Source organism: Natator depressus, chromosome 17 (assembly GCF_965152275.1).
Source record: "Natator depressus isolate rNatDep1 chromosome 17, rNatDep2.hap1, whole genome shotgun sequence".
In the NCBI taxonomy this organism is placed as follows: domain Eukaryota; kingdom Metazoa; phylum Chordata; order Testudines; family Cheloniidae; genus Natator; species Natator depressus.
This window is the reverse complement of record NC_134250.1, coordinates 18,376,041-18,397,588: the sequence shown is the minus strand read 5'-3', so window position 1 is coordinate 18,397,588 and position 21,548 is coordinate 18,376,041. Positions and strand designations below refer to the sequence as shown.

The 21,548-nt window shown below is 41.4% G+C and overlaps 1 protein-coding gene across 4 annotated transcripts in view; it reads right to left on the bottom strand.

The window, feature by feature from the left end:
• The window catches only part of CUX1 (cut like homeobox 1), a 399,694-nt gene extending 393,104 nt beyond the window's left edge, over nt 1-6,590 (bottom strand). For 3 of the 4 annotated variants that reach the window (XM_074975052.1, XM_074975049.1, XM_074975051.1), the window contains exon 1: nt 6,454-6,590. In XM_074975052.1, the coding sequence (XP_074831153.1) occupies nt 6,454-6,516 (63 nt within the window). In that variant the 5' untranslated portion in view covers nt 6,517-6,590. Of the gene's footprint in view, nt 1-4,608; nt 4,729-6,453 lie in introns of those variants that run through there. The other variant, XM_074975050.1, reaches the window with a different exon arrangement.
• Nucleotides 6,591-21,548: the final 14,958 nt, after the last annotated feature.

Below are 21,548 nucleotides of genomic sequence, written 5' to 3'. Positions count from 1 at the left end.
TGCCCTGCAGAGGGCCGAATTAGAAATCATTTCACTCTAAGGGAAAAAAAAAAAAAAAAGAGTAGATACAGTACATTTAAGAAAGTAAATTTCATATTTAAATTTGATTGAAAAATACCCATAATAGTAACTATAGAAGCTTGTCTTCCTAGTAAATCTTGCTAGATAGCGTGTAGTTTCCACTATTGATGCTGATGAAGTCATCTGCAGATATACAAGAAGGTATGTTGAGGTAACTGGAAATCTAGCCAAGTCATTAAGCTGTATGAATGGGGAAAAACAGCAAGCCAAAAGGAAAAAGTTTCCAACTCTTCCCAACATCCCATTTCCACTTGCCATAAGGCAACCTCAATTCAGTTTCTTCTTAATAAAAGATTATGGCTGCTGCAACACTAAGTTGGTTTTTAAACAATCTTTCCCTTTCAACAACATTCCTTTCCCTAAAAGAAGTTATTTAGTGCTTAACCAGCCTACTTTTAAGTTACATAGCAGCTAGTAAATAATTGCCTTTGTCTACCACAGTTTAAATCTGTAATTCACGCCTTTTGTAATAATTATTGTTACTTATTTGCTATATTCATATATAAGTGCCAGTAACGTAGCCCTTGCTATGGAAATTCCCAATATAATCAAAGGGGAAAAGGAATGCAGAATCAGATCCACATAATATATGCATTTGTTATCCAGTTCTAAACTCTGATAAACACTTTGTGCATGTGCCACAGTTTTTTAACTCCTCGTCCAACTGACCTCAAATCTGGCGGAAAAATGTTTACCTCAACCATAAATTAATTCTACTTATTTTGTGGTTGAAATTCTTTTGTTTGTGGATTTGGGAAACGAGGCGAGAAAAGGGGATGCCCCCCTCCCCAAAAAAGGGGGGGAGCCTTACAATGGAATGTCAGTTATAACTATGGATCATCTACTACTGCTCCATAATTACTCCACTAGGGCCAAATCCCCACTCATTAGACAGGCTGAATGGCTGGTCTGCATGTTGTGCCTTTTTTCCTGTTATAGGGAGGTGAGGTATTTGCCACAGAGACAATAAGCTTTCACTCCTTGGCAAACAGCAGCTGGTATTGACACATCCCATCTCTTTCCCCCCCTACCCTCCATGGTGAACTCCAGCAGGAAGATTCAACAAAGAAGAATTTTGTGAGATAGAAAGAGAGAAGATCCCCTACATCACATCCCCAAATTCTGCTTCTCACCCTGAAACAGAACCACAATGCTTTTATTGAATCAAGTACCTCCATGGTCATGCAGAAGTGGATGGAATCTAGTTATAAACCTTGGAGCATCTTCTCTTGACACATGCATAATTCCCATCACTGATAATATAGCAATGAGATGTTCCCTCACCCCACCTTCAGGACAGAAGCTATAAATCCCACTGTGACTTGGGAAAAGAAAGTTATCTCTAGATCCACTTTTGATTTAACAGAGATAAAGTGGACAGCTATAAGCAAAGAGTCTTGTGTTTTGGTACAATCAGGTTCAGCTACAGGATACCAACAATTCCACTTGCTTCTGATTAGACACTAGAAGTGCTTCAGAATTTAAACTCTATTCATTACTATTTAGAAATCAGCTTTTCTTTTGTGAATGGGCCTACCTTTAAACAATCAATGGCAGCAAACAGATAATGCTCCTGGTTTACCCTAACCATATGCTGCAAATACCTTTGCACAAGACAAAAGTATATGGACAAGATCTGGCTTTAAGTTTAAATTCCCTGGTTTGTTAGTGAAAGCCAAGCAGTTTTATTTAAAAAGTTTTGTGCATGCATGCGCATTTTTTAAAAAAAATAAAATGCACCTCTGCTTTGAAAAGCGACACCTGATCGTATTGAGTTTCTATGTTTATCTTAATGTTTCCACATCAAATTTATTCAGTTTACAAATAATCTCTACTTTTTCTGTTTGTCAGATCTCAGGTTGAGTTTGCAGGACTATCAAGCTGGGTTCATTCTTGCCCTCATATTTCATTACTGAAGTAATAAAGATACTGCAGGCCAAGTTATACCCTTTGTTACATCTATTCAAGCCTATTAGCCATGCAGCTTAAGGAGGATTTTATGCTATAGCCACAGGAGCGTAACACATTGTTTGACGGGCAAGTTTATTTATAATCCATCAAGATTATAAATAAACTAAGAACAAGACTTCAAGTAGGGTCAGACTCTTCCATTGTAACCTTTCTCCTGCTGTAAGTGAAGATGACTAAGATCACCTGACTATTTTCATACCAGGAGTTGTAGCTGCAACTCTTCAGAGCAACAGTACAGCACTCCACCAAGCATTCATCCAGATATTTATTCCATACTCATCACAATGATAGCCAAGTGCTTCCAAAGATCTGTCTGCACAACACGCTGATTTATTTGGCAGCAGCTGTCAAATATGGTTCCTCCCTCAATCATGGTTAAACCAATTTGGCAAGTGGTGTACAGGTCATGCCAAACCATTCGACAGCAGCTGTCAAATATGGTTCCTCCCTCACTCATAGAATCACAGAAGATTAGGTTTGGAAGAGACCACAGGAGGTCACCTAGTCCATGGTTAAACCCAGTTTGGCAAGTGGTCCAAAGGTGCTGCCAAACCATTTTCAACACCTGATTCAGGAAGCATGACTGGCCTCTACTAGGAAAAAGGGTTGAACTTGGTGCCTGGCTGAACCATTTTAAACAATTTCAACAGCAAGTGGAGTGAGGGCCCGTGTTTGACACCTGTCAAACCTTGCAGTTTCTGTTTCCAACATATTCAAGTTGTAAGACAGACTTTTATTGTTCAATCCAAGCTTTCTTGGATGATTTAGGCCGCCTTCAAGTGCTGAAGTCTCTCCGCTGAGAAGCAAAAGTAATTTAGTGAAAGGAGAAATGAATAATACAAAAGTCAGAGCAAATAGTGTTCTTGGCTGTGTATTTTAATTAACACAGATACAACCTTGACTGCACTATTGAAACGCCCACTGCTTTATGTTACAGTGCAGGTAGACATGTAACAGTAAACATGGCTCCCCTAACAATTGAGAAGGGGCGGTTACCAGTAGATAGTATGTGTGCCTGTTTTTGTCCCTCATTTCCATCAACAGAGTCCCACTTGACTGCCTTACAAGTTTCCCAGTAAAAGGTGGGTGGAGCGATAGTTTGGAACGGATGCAGCCTTGAGGCTGGTTTCAAACTACAGTCAGAGCTGGAAAAGTTCTACTTGACAGAGCACAGGTGGGACTGGGGTACTTGTAAGATGCATGAATCTCCCACTTGAGTGAGGCAATGAAAGTGCAGACAGGACAAAATTTGATTTATGTAGTTCCACAGTTGGTTGAACACCCCACTACAAACGCCAGAAAAACTCCTTGTACAGAAAATACTGTAAGACTGAAACGGTCATCCCCCCCCAAACAGAGAGTCACAAAGAGGTATTGTTTTATCCTCAGGATGAAGTAATTTATTCCTTCCCCATCACGCAGCTTGGGGAGGTGGAGGAGAAATAAAGATATCTGAAATCAAAAAACAGTTCTTTGCATGAGTAAATGTTTGTCTGAATGGACTCTCCACCTCTCTAGTTACTCCAAAACTCTCTGTGGCCAGAAATTGCACAAAGTTTATTACATACAGATTCCTCAGTGATTTAGCTAATGGATGCACAACCTAGGTCCGTACAGTTCACATATATGTATGTATAAAGTTATCAAGTAAGTGGTAACTAAGGCTTTGGTGCTCAAAATATAAACTCCAACTCATTATTGCCAGAATGCTTCAAAGAGAAGCCTAGCACTGCTAAATTCAGCTCATCACATTTAGTCTACCATACACAAGATTAAAGTTTACACATTAATACTCCACAACAGGTTTTACAGTATGCACAGGAATTAAATTATAGGAAAAGTGAGTTATTTTTACTAAAAACAGACTAGACCAATCTCTCAAAATGCCATTTGGCTGTGTTCATTACATTCTAGAATTTAATTTACATGATAGCACTTTAGAGTAATAAGCTTTAATCAATAAACATTTGTTGAAGCTTTATTTTCTTTAGAAAATGTATTTTAGATGCCTTTCTACAGTGTAAAGTTTAACACTAAGAAAAATCACACTAGGAGTGCTGAGTTTCCAATTCTAGGGAAGTACAATTGCACATATACATATGCAAAAGCAAGCATTTACAATTAAGGTTGTCAGACCTTGTTTAAATACATATTAATCTAAACCATTGTATTTGATACAATCCTGCATCTGGCTCTCATTTTCTGTACTCCTGTAGGTATTCTGGGTCACTATTAAGAATCCTTTCAAGTTAGATTTGGCTGAACTTTTCTACCTTAATCCAAAATCTTTAAAAATCAGAATTAAAACAAGAAGTTACTTTCTAGCCACCCCCTAATCCATCTGAAAGTCAGAGGACACCAGCCACTCACTATAGATAATACTTTGAAAAACGGAAAGTGCCTAGAGCTGTTCATACATTAACTAATTAACCCTCTCAACAGCCCCGAAAGGCAGATCATTATCCCCGCACAGCCCCTTAAGGCAGTTTGTTTTAGTCCCATATTCTTATACTTTTATTTCCCCAACATAAACCTATCCTGACAGCATCCTCTCACCTTTAACTTGACTGCAGCTATGCCAAACATCAATGTAACATATTTCCGGCTCCTTTCAGGCTGCCTGCGCTCTAAGGTCCCACATGGGCACTTGCTGAATACAGACTCCTCAGTGGGGGCGAGGGGTGGGTAGCAAAAGCTTTCTAGCCAATTTATTTAAACTCCACGCGTTTCAGGATTTAAAGAGGCAGGACACAATTTTCCTGCACCAACCAACTACAGTACGATAAAGCTACATGTTGCAGTGCTGTTAATCGGCAGGGAAATCTCCGACTAATCGCTCCCACCCCCCGTATACATGAGCTATTATATTAAGTAGTGGATCTTGAATCTCATCAAGGCACACACCCAAAAGATAAAGGAAAGCTGCATAGCAAGTACTTTTTCTTGAAAGGACAGGATTCCAAAGCGCTATGAGCAGCCACGTTAAAACTGCAACACTCAACGCATGTGCCAGGTCCTAGACAGAAGGGAGACGGTGTTCAAGCCGTGTGGTTACAGCGGGAGGAAATGCCCGTCAGCCCCAGAAACACACACGGAGATAAGCTCAGAATATACCCCCCTTCACACACACAGGACGTCTCCCGACACACTTCCCACTCCCCAGAAGTTCAACCCTCCGAAGCCGGCAGGAGCTAACTTCCATCAGACTCTTCGCTCCCCCCCCCCCCCCCCGCATGGAAACCAACGCTCTGCATACGCCACAATATGTACAAGGCTGTCTGCTTCCACCCCAGCCAATGCCCCGCTGAGCCGCCAGTGCCAGCTCAAGCCCCCGCAGGACCCAGAGCCCCAGCAAGAATCGCACCTTAGACTCCCCAGGGCCGGCCAGCAGGAGCCGGACCGCGCAGCCCCCTCCCCCCAATACAGCCACCCCTTGGGCCAGCCGGAGCCCAACCAGGACCCAGCCCGCTGAGCTTCCTCCTTTCCGACCTCCGGGCCAGCCGGACCCAAGCCCCAGCAGGACTCGGACCTGCGCGCCGCTCCCCCCTGCTATTCCCAGCGCCAGCAGGCCCCGGAGCTCAGCGTCCCCCTGCCAGCCCGAGCCGGACCCCACGGCACATCACCCCCGTGCCAACCCCGGCAGGCCAGCACAGCTCTCTTCGCACGCCCCGAACCCGCCAGCAAATTCAAACCCACCCGGGGAGGAGGAGGAGGAGGAAGGTCCAGCCATGGATGCCGAGATGTAAACAAACCCGGGGCAGGCAGGGGGGCTCGGGGACCCTAGGGAAGGCTGGCCGGACTCTCCCTGCCGGGGGGAGCCCTGGGAAGGGAGTGCGAGCGGGGGAGGGGGGAATCTGGCCGGCCACCCCCCGCACGGGGGTCCCCTGCTTCGGCTGTGGGGGGAGCCGGCCGGGGGAAGAGGCTGTCTGAGCGGCGGCGGGGAAGGCGAGTGGCTCGGGCTGCTTTAAAAGCGCCGAGCGCTGGCACCACAGCGCCCCCAGCCCCAGCCGCTCAGAGGCTGCAGCCTGCGCCCGGCCGGCTGCCTGCGCCCCACACAAAGTCCCAGCACTCAATAAACTTTCCCCGGCTCCCAGAAATAAAGGGGAGCGGGGGCTGCCCCCCGCCCGGCCGCCCTCTGCCCCGCACGGCCCCGCCGGGGGGCTGGCCCGGAACCGGGCGAGCGGCGGCTCCGGCGGCGGCGGCTCCGGCGCCATCTTGGGCTGATCGATGAATTGAACAAAGAGGATCAATTTCTGATAAAGCCAGTTATCAATGGGGAGAGCGGGGCCGGGCCGCGCGGGGGGCTCCCCCTGGGCGGCGCGGGCCGGGGGGCCGGGCCGGGGAGCGGCGGGGGCGCCCGGCGGCGCGGCCCGGCCGGCGGGGCGAGCGGAGAAGCCTGACCTGCAGCTGCTGTAAATCAAAGCGCTTCCAATATTGAAACATCGATCCCACATTGGCCGCCATCTTGAGACATATTGAGACAGAGTGAGCGGCTGATAGAGAGAGAGGGGCTGGAGTTCAGGAGCCGGGAGGGAGGGGGAGGGAGGGAGCCAGCCGGGCGGGGGGGGGGGGCGGAGGGGGAGGGAGGCGGGCAGGGAGCGCCCAAATCCCGGCCTGGAGCCTGAGCCCGGCCCGGAACACGGACTCGCAGCCATTGCACAGAGATACTGCGAGCTGCTTCCCTCTCACCGGGGCACAAGCGCAGCAGCCAACGCGCTCGCCTCCATCCAGCCACCGAACAGAGAAGAGATCTAGCACACAGGGCAGGGCAATCAGGCACAGAAGACCCACGACCATCCGGAGCAAATGTAAGGAGCCTCCTGAGTGCATCAGAGATTTATATTAGGCAAGGAGACAGCCTACTTGAAACACCCAAAACATCCCGAACAACCCCAGGCTCCAGAGCACCGCAGACAATGAATCTAGACCGGGGACAAGCTGGAAAAGCACCCCGAAGAAATCCAAGATTCCAAAGTACAGAAAATATTTGCAGCAGTGGAGGAGGGAATCTAGCGAAAAAAATACCCCCAAACATTCAGAATAAATAGAAGGAGTAGACGAAAAAATACATATTAAACAAAGCTACAATGTGGGGAGCCAGTTAAAAACAACCGCCTAGAGTACAGAAAGTATTTATAACATACAAGGATGCAACCTATATAAATACCCACAATATCCAGAACATACAAGGCTTTACAGTACAAGGGAGATATGTGTTAAACAAGGATGCAATCTAGAAGAACTCCTCAAACATTCAAAAAACATCCAGAACATAAACAAAATAAATATTTTTACTCTGTAAGGATACATCAACTGAAATACAAAAAACATTAACTCTTTTATACATATAATTTCCAACTTGGTTTAGCCTGATTGCTTGCTTTTTTCGTTTTCAAAGTGTTGTTGATGTATCCTGTTTTATGTTTCCAACTATAAGCAAACAAATGTATGAACAGCAATAATAATACATTAAATGTATGCATTATGTCAAATTTGTAAAAAAAAAAAATTAAAACCGTTAGCTCTATGCATTTCCCTGGTACCATTTTCAGTTGTGATAGAATCAGCTTGTATGTTTTCATTCCCCTTCAATCCAAATGTTGTACCATGTGTATAGTGCATGGAAGCCTGATAATAAAACTGACTAGAAATAAAGGTGAAAGTGACTAGTGTATTTTTATTGTCCAAACTGAGAGAAACGCAAAAGCTAAATAAACAGCATGACTGGGAAATAATTCATTTTTTAAAATTATTTCAGTTTTAATAATCCAATTGATATTTGAAACACAGTTTCAGGAATTTGGGGGCCATCCTGAAAAGATTTACCTGTATCAGTACCTTAACTCATATAAGTAGTCCCACTGAAGTAAATTGAAAGATTCCCATGGACATCAATAGCCTTTGGATCAGGCCCTGTGGGTAATTTTTATTTTTTAAATAATACATATATTAATAAATAATTGATTGCATGTGATTATTTATTTATGATAGTCCTCACTTTGTGGCAGATGCTTCCGAAATAGACAGTGAAGATGCTCCCTGTTTCAAGGAGCATACAATCTAAAGTCAGACAAGTAGACAGAGGTTAGGGGAAGACGAAGAACAGTATATAACCTACAAAAAGAAAAGGAGGACTTGTGGCACCTAAGAGATTAACAAATTTATTTGAGCATAAGCTTTCGTGAGCTACAGCTCACTTCATCGGATGAAGTGAGCTGTAGCTCACGAAAGCTTATGCTCAAATAAATTTGTTAGTCTCTGAGGTGTCACAAGTCCTCCTTTTCTTTTTGTGGATACAGACTAACACAGCTGCTACTCTGTAACCTACAAAAGCTAACTTGATTCACTGTAACCAGCTTAGTAAAAGTGGGTCTTTAAGAGGAATTTGCCGAAATGTGGACAGGCAGTTATTCACATTCTGAAGAGCCTTTGCAGGATCAGAGCCTTACATAGAGGGCCTTTATTCACATGAGTTGTCTTATTGACCACTGACCTCAGTTGGACTACTCATATGAAAGTCTGCAAGATCAGACCTATAGCTTGCACCCTTAACTGTACTGTCATGTGGCCAGAACGTCCATGGAGGCAGAGACTAAGAAGATACAAGAACTTTTTTGCAGTAAACAATAACTTTTTTCTATGAAAGGAAACATTTTTTCCTTGTTATTGTTTTAAACTACAGCCCATTTTACCAATTTTGTCTGTTTACAAAACAAATTATTTTAAAGACATTCCTCCTTTATACAAATAAGAATTATCTCTTTATTTCTTTAGCGTAAAATAAACAAAAAATCACAGGGCCTGAATCTGTTCCAACTGAATTTAATAGGAAAACTCCTGTTGACTTCAATGCATACAGAATCAGGCCCATAATTTACACACACACAAATAATCAAATTATACTATTTTTGTAATACATATAATCAATGTTTAGGTCATGATTTATTTGTCCCAAACATTTCAATGTGAGGGGACGGAGGAGAGTAAATTCGCTGCTAAATACACATGTATACAGAGCACAAACTTGTAGTCTTTTTGGTGCCAAAGTTTCCATTGTCTGCAGTGGGAATTTTGAGCATTCTCGGAATGGAGGAGCCCATAATTAGTTAAAACTAAACTTATAGCTGTGAAAAATCTATCTTTTTGATATGTGTGGGCCTACAAAGGGACTAGATATATACATACATATATGTGTGTATAATTTTTTTATAATTAAACAGCCTATTGAAAAATATATTTGATCTCTTTTAAGTGAATTTAGTACTCACTAAAGATACTAGATTGGCAGTACTGGAAAATGAAATCTTCAGTTTATATGGCACAGACAACAGCAGAGCAAATTTCTACAAATTATCCACCAATGGGCCTTAGTGCTGTTCTGGAGAGACACTGTTATTTCACACTCCATCTCCATTCACACGTTGGCCTTTCTGTGGAAATTGCTGCTTACAAGGATATTAACTGTGAGGGTGGTTTTTATGCTATGGATATGTAATGACCAACAGCTACATACATACAGACACTAAAATTGTTAGTTGTCTCTACTAGGAATAGGACTAATAACATGTGGTTATGAAAATGTCAGGCCTCCACCTTGTGATTTGAATAGGTAGCTCCACTAGTGTAAGCCCCCAACATTCCCTGGACTGCAGAACTCACAGCAGGCAGCCAGCCTATGCAGTTGCAGACAGTTAAGCTTGTTTTGAGAAGGATGCCTCTTTTGCTTGCTAAAGTAGCCACGTTTTTGGCTGCCCAGTCCCTTTCCTGGGACAGTGTTTGTGATTTTACCCAACTTGACTATTATACGTGACAGTTAGTCTCCTTGAGATTATATTAGGAGAGGGATTGAGTATGCAAAGTCCCCCTTGATATATCAGATGGATTCTGGGTTCCTCCCTGGCTGACAACAGCCAAGGAGAGAGATACTGGTCAGGCTGTGCAGTCCAAGGAATCTGAAATGGGAGTTGAATATTGGCAAGAGGAAGAAGAAAGAACTCTTCCCCCCACGTTGTCCTCTCCAAACTCTCACTTCCCCATCAAGTCCCACAAATTACCGTGTTTATTTTCAACTGAAAGAGGCTAGGATGCTCACCCTCACCCTTTCACCACCGTCTCTGCCAGTCAGTTCCCACTCCAGGCAGCTGTAAAGAGAAATGTCAAAGAATCCTGCAATGCCGGGTAGGTATTCCCAATTTTTATTTTGGACTGACTAGGTAAAATGTACAGGGATGTAAAAACCAAGGATGACAAATTAGGTTAGTGTTTTAGATTTGGGTCATACAGTCTCAATATAATAAACTATGTAGTAATACCCCAGTTTGGAAAAATATGTATCTGATCCGAGTCATTTTCTGGAAACACATCTGGTTAAAATTCAAGGTTTTAAATTGAATAATATTTTAGAAATACATTTGGTAAGTATTAAATTACTGTGCTATATCTGGAAATATTTATTATACTAATGTGTTAAACAGAGATTTATATCTATCAAGAAATATGAATGATTGTCATTTGTGGATAATAAATGAATCCTGATATAAATAACATTTTATTCTATTTTTTAACTTTATTGTAATCTTTTTGCAAGAGTCACATCTTGTCACATTACTGTCAGTTAAAAATAAAAACTTTATGACTAGGTGTCAGTGCATCTAGTAATACCATTTGAGTAGGAATAAGCTGTAGAGCTTGACCCTGTGAAGTGCTGAGAGACTTCAGCTTTAGTAGAAGACAATGGGCCTGACCTGTAACTCCTATTGACTTCAGTGGGAGTTGAGGGCACTCTTTATCACACAGGATCAGGCCTATAACAACTAAAACTAACCTTTGGCCTGTTAGTAAATATGAATTTTTTATTATCCTTTTTGTATACTAAACTCTCATAATTCCCTGGCCAAAAATTGCAGAATTCTTGCTGTATTGGCCAAAGGGTGTCTGAAATAGTGCTTTGTTTTAAACTGAGCTATATTGTTGGTAATAGGTCTGTATTTAATTATCCACTCTGCTTCTTACCCTGACCTTCCTGACCTAATCCAGATGCCCAGGAAGGACTACTAATAACTAACAAAGGATGCTTGTTTTCATAAATGCTCACTGTAATTGATAAGATAGTAGTAATTGATAAAGTGAACAGGGTACATTTATTATAACAGATATATTCTATAATCAAGGTAACAGCAAATCATTGAGCAATATATTGATTAATGTCTTAAGTCACTGAATGTTAATTATGGCCACAGATGGTCTCAGTCGTGATAAACTAGTTACAGATGTCATGGGCTTATTAATTAAATAGGTTGAGACTTTTCAAAATAAGATCAAAGCATGGGAAATAAAGATTTAGTGAGTCCAACCCTGGGAAAGAAAGATTTAAAGGGATTTTCTTTATTCTGTACCAGTGTATAAGGGAGGAGTTTTGGGGAGTTAGTTAGAAGTGAAGTGAGCTGCCCACACTTCGCCAGTCTCAGATTAGTAATGTATGGTTTTCCTTTCTGTATAGTGCTGTATTAAGTATTGATTGATTGTCTTACATAAATAAAACTTCAGCTGAGTTGTTTATTTAACGTAATGTCTTATTAAATCTAAACTTGTAACAGACCTGATCTTGCATTCCTTACCCAAAACATAATAATCCTTACATTACCACCCACATAATGTTGGCCATTTCAATGGGGTTACTCTTGTGAATAAAGGTTGCAGGATCAAACCCCTTATTTGTCATTCTATGTAACATTAATACCCAGGAAATCTTGCTGGACAGCTCTGTCCTCTTAGGGTATGTCTACACAGCAGTTAGACACCCATGGTTGGCCTGTGCCAGCTGATTCAGGCTAAGGGGCTCAGGCTAAGGAGCTGTTTAATTGCAGGGTTAACATTCAGGCTTGGGCTGCAGCCTCAGGTCTTGGACCCTCCCACCCTCACAGGGTCCTAGAGCCCAGGCTCCAGCCCAAGCCTGAACATCTACACTTTAATTTAACAGACCCCTAGCCCTGCAAGCCCATGTCAGCTGGCCTGGACCAGCCTTGGGTTTTTAATTGCAATGTAGGCATACCTTTAATGCTCTATCCTTTTAGGCACTGAACCTGTGAGGTACTGAGCTCCTCTTGTGGGGTACTGAGCACCCTTAGCTCTCATTAAGGCCCCTGGGAGTTGAGGGTGCTCAGTACTTTGCTGAAATATACCAGTATAGCTTGTTTAAAAAGAAACTTTTAAAACTCCTCTATATACTGAAAAAATGGCACATACTTGACTCCCCAAAGGATGGCTCCAGACAGTATCAGACCTTGTAGTAATACATCCTGAAGCATCATAGCTTAAAGGGTCCAGTGAATGGGAACTAAAAAAACAAATATTTTAAAAGGTTACATTTTAGTTGTGTAAGTGCTGACTGCCTTTAGCATTCAGTATATATAATACTGACCAAGTACAACATTCCCATGTATATTAGAAGTTCATTTTTAATGACATTGATCACTAATAATATTTAATTAATGTTAAGTGTATGCAGTATTTTTACCAATTTATTATACTGTTTTCTTTTTAATTTTTCTACATAGAAATGTACAGGACCAGTTTTGGCAACTGAAAAGTCTCTCATTAAGATTTGTTTATCTTATCCATGTCAATAGCATATCACTAATATAATTTTTTTAGTTAATACATCTGCTATATAATTGCCACTGGACTATCAATGGCATTGGGTCTGATTATCTCCCCACCTGGTTGCTCAGAATGCTGGGGATCAAAGCATCTAAACTCTAAAGGCCTCAAACCTTTCAAAGAATGAGGAGCCAATGTGGAAGCTCTTCCTTATGAACAATGACCTTATCCAATCAAGGCTCCATCTTGAGTTAAGTTACTTCTCTTAGATCGGTTTTTCACTCTCTTTTTCAGCCCCTCTGTCTTTCCTCCTGGTTCTGTGGGGTGTTTTTTTGTTTGTTTGTTTGGTCATTTGTTTGTTTTCCTTCCATTCCCTACCTTTTTTTTTCTTTATCTTGTTCATCGTAGGTCTTCTAACACACTTTCCCTGGATCTCTGTTTCCCTGTGTCTTCCACTCTCTTCCCAGTTTAGCTGCTGCTGTCACTGCACTTTTTTCAGACCCATTGTTCTTCTCCCCCGCTGCGCAACCCCAACTTGCACTCCCAAGTGCTATGAAATTTCTGGTTCCAAAATGCCATGTCATCCTGTTTGCTGTTAAATAGGAGTAGAGAGGAAAATAATTTTGCTTCATCAGCCTTTGTTACAATATGCCCATGGTTTGCTCAGATACCATGGTGATGTTGCCGGATAGATAGATAGATTCACTTTATATCATTGGGGGATTTTTTCTGAGTAAGGATTCAAGGATCAAGCCCCATATTTGTCTTTCAGAGTCAACAGAGCATTTTTCCCCCAATTGTGCCTAACCTGAAGTCAAAGGACCAAATTCTGCACTGATTTACATGCTGTGTATTCCCTCTGAAGTCAGTGGTGTTGCACAGAGTATGTCACCATAGAATTTGGCCAATGAGGCTACATTTGTAACATCATAGCATAGCAAGACAGTACACATGATCTAAACATGAGCTTGTGACTTCATTACAAATGCCCATACTAGTTTGCAGGAGAGAAGAGAGAAAACAATTCTACAGAAGCAGAGGAAACTGAGCCATTTAAAAGCAAAGCATATTTGGGTGGGTGGGTGGATGGGTTGGTTGTTTTTGTTTGCGCAAGTTTACTCCAGTCCTTATATAACAAATGTTAGCATTAGTAACTCTCACACATAACCCACAACATGTTTCATATGTTAGCTTATCTTACAGGAAGAAAAATATATGATTACTTTTAGTGGGATTCTCTGTCATTTACAATATAGTCTATTAAAAACCCAACTAGAGTACATTAATGTGCATTATAATATTGATTCAATCTTTCAAAGGAAGTATGAGTTTCCAACATTTCTGACAAATAACTGCTTTACTGAATAGTGCATTTTATATAGATGCATGGACATGTTTTGGATGATACATAATTATTACCATAATCATAGAGAATCAGAGAAAATAGAGATGAGAAAGACCTGTAAAGTTATCTGCTCCATCTCTTTGGCATTGTTTCTAATGAATGCACATCAGAGTCATGTTCTGTCTAATTTAACTTTATAAAAACTCCCCCCACTTTATCTCCTCCTGTTAAACTTTGGAGAGGTATTACAGCTCTCATTCTTTTGGCCAGGAATATAGTATACTTCCATTTACCCAAAACTCTATTATCCGAACCTCTGCATTATCCAAATCTCTTCTTTGTCCTCCATGCATCTCATACAGGGAGACAAGGAAGGGATTCAGATAATACAGAGGCTTAGATAATAGAACAGAGACACCCCCCTACTCCCTCAGCCAGAACAGCTAGGAGCAGGAGCCCCGGCCATGTGGGATGCCACCCAGTGGCTGAATGGTGCCTGCCTTCTCGATTATCTGAACTCCCGATTATCCCAATAAAATCCTTGTCCCCCATCCTACAGTATTTGGATAATTGGGAGTCTAATGTATTTGAATGCAGCCTATATTTGCATGGTCAATGCCCTTCTTCAGCTGGTTGAGAGTCAATCCCTCTCCTATTTAACATTGAAGATTTTGCACTGAGTAAAAATAACTCAGCACTGGAGCTCCCCCCCCCACTCCCCTGCATACTTGTATCCTGGGGTTGGTGTGGTACAATCTTTCCATTCTACCTATCTGTCAAGATGGGTTTTTTTTAAACCCGAATATTTATCTTGTCCTTCCTCAGGGGACTGGAGGCTGATCTCCCATCTCCTGCTAGCTGGGTTTCTAACTCTGTTTCTCTTCCTTGGCCCCTCACTCTCAATTTCCCACTGTTTGGTGGTTTCTGATTTTTTGTTTGTTTGTTTGTTTTGGCTTTTTTTGCTCCCTTCCCCCTTCTTTACTCACCCTCACATATTCATCATTGTTCTTCTCATGCATTTTCCTTGGCTCCTTATTTACACCCCCTCCTGGCCTGTTCCCTGTCTCTTCCATTTCCTCCCCCGTCACAGACTCCTTACTGCTGTCCCTGCCCTTCCTTCAGACCTCTCCGCCTCCCCGTTCCCTCCAACCGTCACGCCTAACTGCCACGGAACCTTCCGGTCCCAACGTTCCACGGAGCCCTGGGGACGGTGACGCTCAAACTGGCACTTCTAATTCGAAGCGCTTGTGATGTTTACATTCTCACTTCTTGAGCAGGCTCTACCAAGCATAAGGAGGGTGGTCTAGTGGTTAGGGGCACTTGCGTGTTTTCTTTTGTTTTTCAAGAGACCGGGGTTCAGTTCTTGCCTCAGCCACAGAACATCTGTGTGATGCTGGGCAAGTGGTTTAATCTCCCATGTGCCTTAGTTCCCCGTCTACAAAATGCTTCCTAACCTCATGGGGGTGTTGTGAAGATAAAATCCATTAGTGACTGTGAGGCACTATAATAATGAGGCCCAAGTAAGAAACAAACTAGAAGAACTTAAGGAGAGGATGGAAATCAGACATGTATATATAATTAGTTCAAAATACACTTCCTCCACCCATAACTTTTAACTATCTTCACTTTTGGCCAGGGCCTGACAAGTGCGTGATTATAAAAATCCCCATTATCTTGGGAGGGAAAACAGAAAATGTTTATTAGATTTAAACAATAGACATCAATTCAACCGTTCATGCCCCATCAGAGCAGGAGAGAGAATAACCAGGAGTTCCTTCTCCTTCTAGCTGGGTTTCTCACTCCCCTTCTTTCTTGGCCCCTTGTTTTCTCTTTCCCCTTGTTCTATTGCTTTCTCCTTTCACTCTCTTTCTTTTTCTTTCTTTGCCTCCTGTCATAATTCTTCTCACACACTTTCCCTGGCTTCCTATTAACGTCCCCTCTCTGCTTTTCTCCTACCTCTTTCCTCCCATCTCTCTTAGGGGTGTCCCTGCTGCTGTCACTGCCCCCAGAACCCTCCTCCTCTCCCCAGCTCCAGCTTTCAGTCACTCCCAAGTGCTCTGGATCACATGCCATCCCCTGCCTGTTAAAGGGCACTTGTATCATTCTGCTCACTGTTAAAAAGCAGGAGTCAAAGGGGAAAGATTTTCACTCCTGTGTCTTTGTTACAATGCACCTTAGGTGCCTAGATACCACAAGACAGATGCCCTGATTCTCCTCTCACATTGGTATACAATAAAAGTGACTGCGCTGAAGTTGATGGGCTATCCTGGAGCTAACCTGGTATATACAAGAGGGAGTAAAGCAATACATAGATTAGATACCCTGATTCTCCTCTGATATAGATGTCAAACAATGGTAACTTCACTGCCATTAATGGAGTTACACTGATCTAAAACTGATGCAAGAGGAGAATCCAGCAGATAGAGACAGAGTGAGTAAAGTAATAGCCAGCCGGAGAGAGGAAGACACTGAAGAGAAAGGCATGTCATGTACTGCCTTTGCATGGGTGTCATGATGTTGGCATCAAACTTTGACTGTGATATACAATCTAGATGCCACAAAATGCTATAACCTTTACTTTTGCCACCTAATAACTTTAGCATGACCTGATGATGATCAGCACAAGAACTGCATGATAGTTGGCCCTGTTGTAATACATGACATTTAGGATATCTGCAATGATCCCTCCTGAAATAATCGATCAGATTTATTTTGGGGACCTGGGCCTTCCTTCAGAAACACAGCTGTGATTCAGATTACATTATCAGTAGTTGTTGAGTTTTGATGCAGATGAAACAACAATTCCAGCTGAATATATAAAGGAAGGAACAAGGCACATTGAGGAGTATTCGTGAGTGCACTGCATCCACTTTATGCTTGCAGAGCTGGTGTAGTGGTCCACAGGAAATACTCTAGTGCAGAAAGCCTCCCCTTTGGAAGTCCGTGCTGCAAGGGGCATTCTGGGGAGGTAGGAGAGGGTCTGAGGAAGCATGGTGGAGCATTCCTATTTTCCTGTATTCTCAGATGCCCATAGAAGCTTTGTAACCAGGGTCCCTTAAATCCTAAGGGACTTAAGCACATGGCGAAAGTTACACATGCCTAAAATTAAGCCTGTGTACTTGAGCCCTGCTTCAGCAGTCCAGCCATAAGTCTCATTTTAAAGTGAAGGTTATAGAAAAACTAGAATAATAAAACAGCAAGAAAAAGAAATGTTCAAGGGCAGAAAAGCTGGAGGAAACAAATATCATTTGACTGTGAAGTGTTTATATATGCAATTTGTGAACTCGTATGAAACCAATAACTTTGTATTTTTCAGACTGTAGCTGTCATGCAGGCATGAAACAATTTCTTTGTTTATCCTTTTCAAGGTTTTTTTTGGTGAGGAGAACACATTGCAGTTTAGATACTTATTTTAGCCTTTTATTTATTTTAAACAGCTTATTGTTTTGTTGCTTATCCTTGATTGGCGTTTTTTGTGTGCACTCTAAAATGGAAACTTTGCTTACAGGTGATTGATAACATTTTCCTGGCTTATGATTTCAGTAAGAGTTCATTTTAAACTTTGCTCTTATCATTTGAACATATGTGATTTATTTATAGGCTCTGATCCTGCTTTTCCTCACTCTTACACCAACATAAATTAGGAAGACTCACATCAAAATCAATGTAAATCCAGTATAATAGAGTGAATGTCACGCTCCATGTATATATTAGATTGTATATGATCCAATTGGATTCTTCATGTTATTGGGATACTATTTTTCAGATCTAATGCCAAGCTGTTAACTAAATGAAAACCAATAAGGAACCAATCCTGAAGTTCTTAGGCAAAAAATCCCATTGAAGTTAATAGAAGTTTTGTCTGAATGAGGACTGCAAAATTGGACCTCGAGTCATAATCCCAAATCAGACAAAGCAACATATTTTAGATCTGCCTGAGTTGGAGTCCTGTAGCTCCATGAGATATTTGAGAGATTGAGTGAGAAGAAGGTAACAGTGAAATATGTCAGTTCTGATGAGATCACAAGAGCCAGGCTTGGCGATGCCAACAGAAGCTAGAAATGTTTAAATAAACTTTGTTCATAGTTGTCCTGCACTTTGTTTTATATACTGTAGTTCATGGATCACACAAGAGTTTAAGAAGAAAAGGATTCATATTAATTTCATGCATAAAATGTTTTTTTATGAAATATATGAAATGCTTTTCCTTTTTATATGAACCCAATAAAACATTGATCATAAAACGCTGCCCTTCTGCTTCTGTATTTTCAATTTCTACTGGGGCTTTTGTATTTAAATTTTGACTTTAAGACCATTATGGGATACGATTATGAGACAGATTTAATTTGTGAAGACTGTCATCTCAATTCTTCTTTTGTTCACACTAGTATAAATCAAGACTAACTCTGTTGAAATCAGAGGGGTTACACACTAGTGTAAAATCAAACCATTAGGCCAGATTCTTAATAGGCGTAAATGGCTGCAGCTCCATTGACATCTGTGTAATTATGCCCTTTTACACCAGCTGAGGATCTGGCCCATTGATTACACAAGGGACTAATTTTGCCCATTGTGTTAAACTATTTCCTGATGTTTTGCATTACGAGTTCTTCTCCATGTTGCCAAATTCTTCTCTCCAATTCACAGTATGGCTCTCTGTTACATATTGTGCACAAACTCAGTGCAGAGACCTTCCATTGAGTTCAGCTGGAGTTCCACACGTGGAGTGAGTGTTGAGTATACAACAAAAATCTTAAGCATGGATCAGAGAGGAACACTTTGCCAACAGCCGCAAGGAATTATTTCAGCAGCTACAGATTGCCAAGACACAAGGGCATTCTTTCCATGGCCCTTCCTCCTTACCATACGCCTTGGGCAGGCTGTAGGGAGGGGTATGGCATAGAAGGAAGTATGGTGGCCCTACACTATTCAAGGCTCCCTCTGTGCTGGTGTGATTCTTCTATAGCTGGCTGTAGGACAGCAAGTGGAGATTAGCTAAATTCTTAAGGCATGTTTCTATGCTCATTTACCCAGAGTTTGCCCTGTGTAATGCCACTGAATTCAGTTGTATTACTCCTGATTCATACTGGAACAAGAGGAAAAGCAAGCCTCAAGCCCAAATTTGCATATGAAATGAAGAAAGTTGTAGATGCAAGCAAGATTTTTTTGTCTAATTATGCAACAAATCTTGTAGCTGAAATTTACATACTTCTTGATTCATGAAATTATGAGCAGCTGCTATTTTGCTACATTCTTATATTGAAAAGGCAGCATAGAAAAGAACAGACACATTAGGCAAACTCCATCTGCCCCTCACGTCTATCACTTTCCTTCACTCTCTCCTTCACCAAACAGGATAAAACGGCATCATCAGATTTCTTGGTTTGCCAGGGACAGTCCCTGAATTTATGTAGCTGTCATCCAAGATGGGATTTTTGTTTTTAAACCAATTTCTTAACATGGTATCCTGTTCTCCCTTGAAATGTTCAAGGATTTTCAAAGAATATCCCAGAACACAACAGATCTTCAAGTAGAGAATAATCTTGCACAAAACTAATAGATCTTTGGAGATGCCTGAAACTCTTCAGACATTTCCTTTTAGGAGTTTTAAGAATCCTGAAAAAGAATGATTTAGGTGAATTATGACCTCCTCTGATTTTTTAAAATTTTATTGTTTGATATTATTATTCTAAATATTGGAGAGGAAGGTTGATTTTTTTTTCCTGGTTAAAACACAGGATGAGGAGTCAGGAGAACTGACTTCTATTCCCTGCTCTGGCAAAGACTCATTGTGCATCTTCAGCCTACAGCCAAGCCCACCACGCTGGATAAAAAAGGGTGCTTTAAGCCCTTTGGGCCAGGGACCATCCCTTTGTTATATTTTTGTACTGTGCCTCTAATACAATAGGGTCAGAGTCTTTGTACGTAGCCTATACCCGCACTATGCAATAATGTAAGTAATAATGCATTTCATCATGATTTTAAAATATTCAGCATCTTGTCAATTAAAAGATGGAAACTCAGAATTTCAAAACTGTTTAATACCTGGTTAAGCAGCAGGTTCCCTAGGAAATGTCCCATTAAAGTAGCCATCCTTATTAAGCATGTCCCAATTAAGCAGTGTTTATTTTATGGTAGGTTCCAGGCCTCAAGACAGAATAATTTTCAGTTCCTAAAGGGAGAAAAATCAGTCAAGGAAATTACATATTTTAGAAAGGCTTAAATTGATACAAAATGATAAGAGCTCCAAACTGAAAAATTAAGATTTCAGAGTAGCAGCCATGTTAGTCTGTATCCGCAAAAAGAAAAGGAGGACTTGTGGCACCTTAGAGACTAACAAATTTATTTGAGCATAAGCTTTCCTGAGCTACAGCTCACTTCGAAAGCTTATGCTCAAATAAATTTGTTAATCTCTAAGGTGCCACAAGTCCTCCTTTTCTTTTTGTGAAAAATTAAGGTAACTCTACATCCTTCGTTCATGCTGCAATGAGGATTTGATGCAATGGTGGTTTTCTGTTTTTTGAGTTAAGAAAGTAGCCTACACCCTAGAAATAAATTTCTTGGCTTTGATTTCATTGTGTCATAACTTAATGGTTTATGACTTACAAGTCATAGAAGCTACACAAGTTAGCTATCATGGAAAAGACATAGGGGATAATCATGTCTGTACTCAGAAAGAATAATGATCTTGTGGTTAAGACAGTGGACTGGGACTCAGGAGATCTAGGGTCAATTTCCAGCTCTAGTGCAGACATTCCTGTGTGACTTTGGGTAAGTCACACATAGCCAGTGTTTTAAAGGTATTGAAATCAATTGGAGTTAGGAACATAAATACCTTGAATTTCTCTGGTCCTAATTCAGTAAAGTGTTTAAGCACATAGAATCATAGAAATGGAGGGCTGGAGGGGACCTCAATAGGTTATCCCGTCCATCCCCCATATGTGGAGGCAGGATTAAATATACCTAGGCCATCCCTGATGGGTGTTGTTATAACCTGTTAAAAACTTCCAAAGGACTGGTGCCTGTACAAAGCAGTAATGGGCCACCAAAAAGGATCCTACAAATGATCCATATATCTCTACTCAGAAAGAAGCTTCTCCGTACCTAAAGATGAAATAAAATCTGGGAGATGCGCATTTTGGGCTGTGCTGTACTGCAAATCAATTGTGCTTCTTTTCCTTGGCCAAGCTAAGTACTAACTCACAATCTCTGATATTCAGAAACTCCATTAGAACAGAATGAGGGTATTTCCTTATCTCCTCGTTTCTGGGTTTTGCTCAGAGCTATGATGAGCTCTTTCTGTAATAACAAAAGGAGAGAAACAAATGGGTGAGGTAATATCTTTTGTTGGACCGACTTCTGCTGGTAAAAGAGACAAGTTTTCAAGCTTACACAGAGCTCTTCTAAAGGGAAGATCTATACTACAAGTCTACACTGGCACAGTGGAGAAAGGTTTGGGTTTGTTCTTATTTATATGCATGAATGACAATCCCAGCTCCAAACACCCCCAAACTTCAGTTTCTGGCATCTCCAAAGATCTATTAGTTTTGTG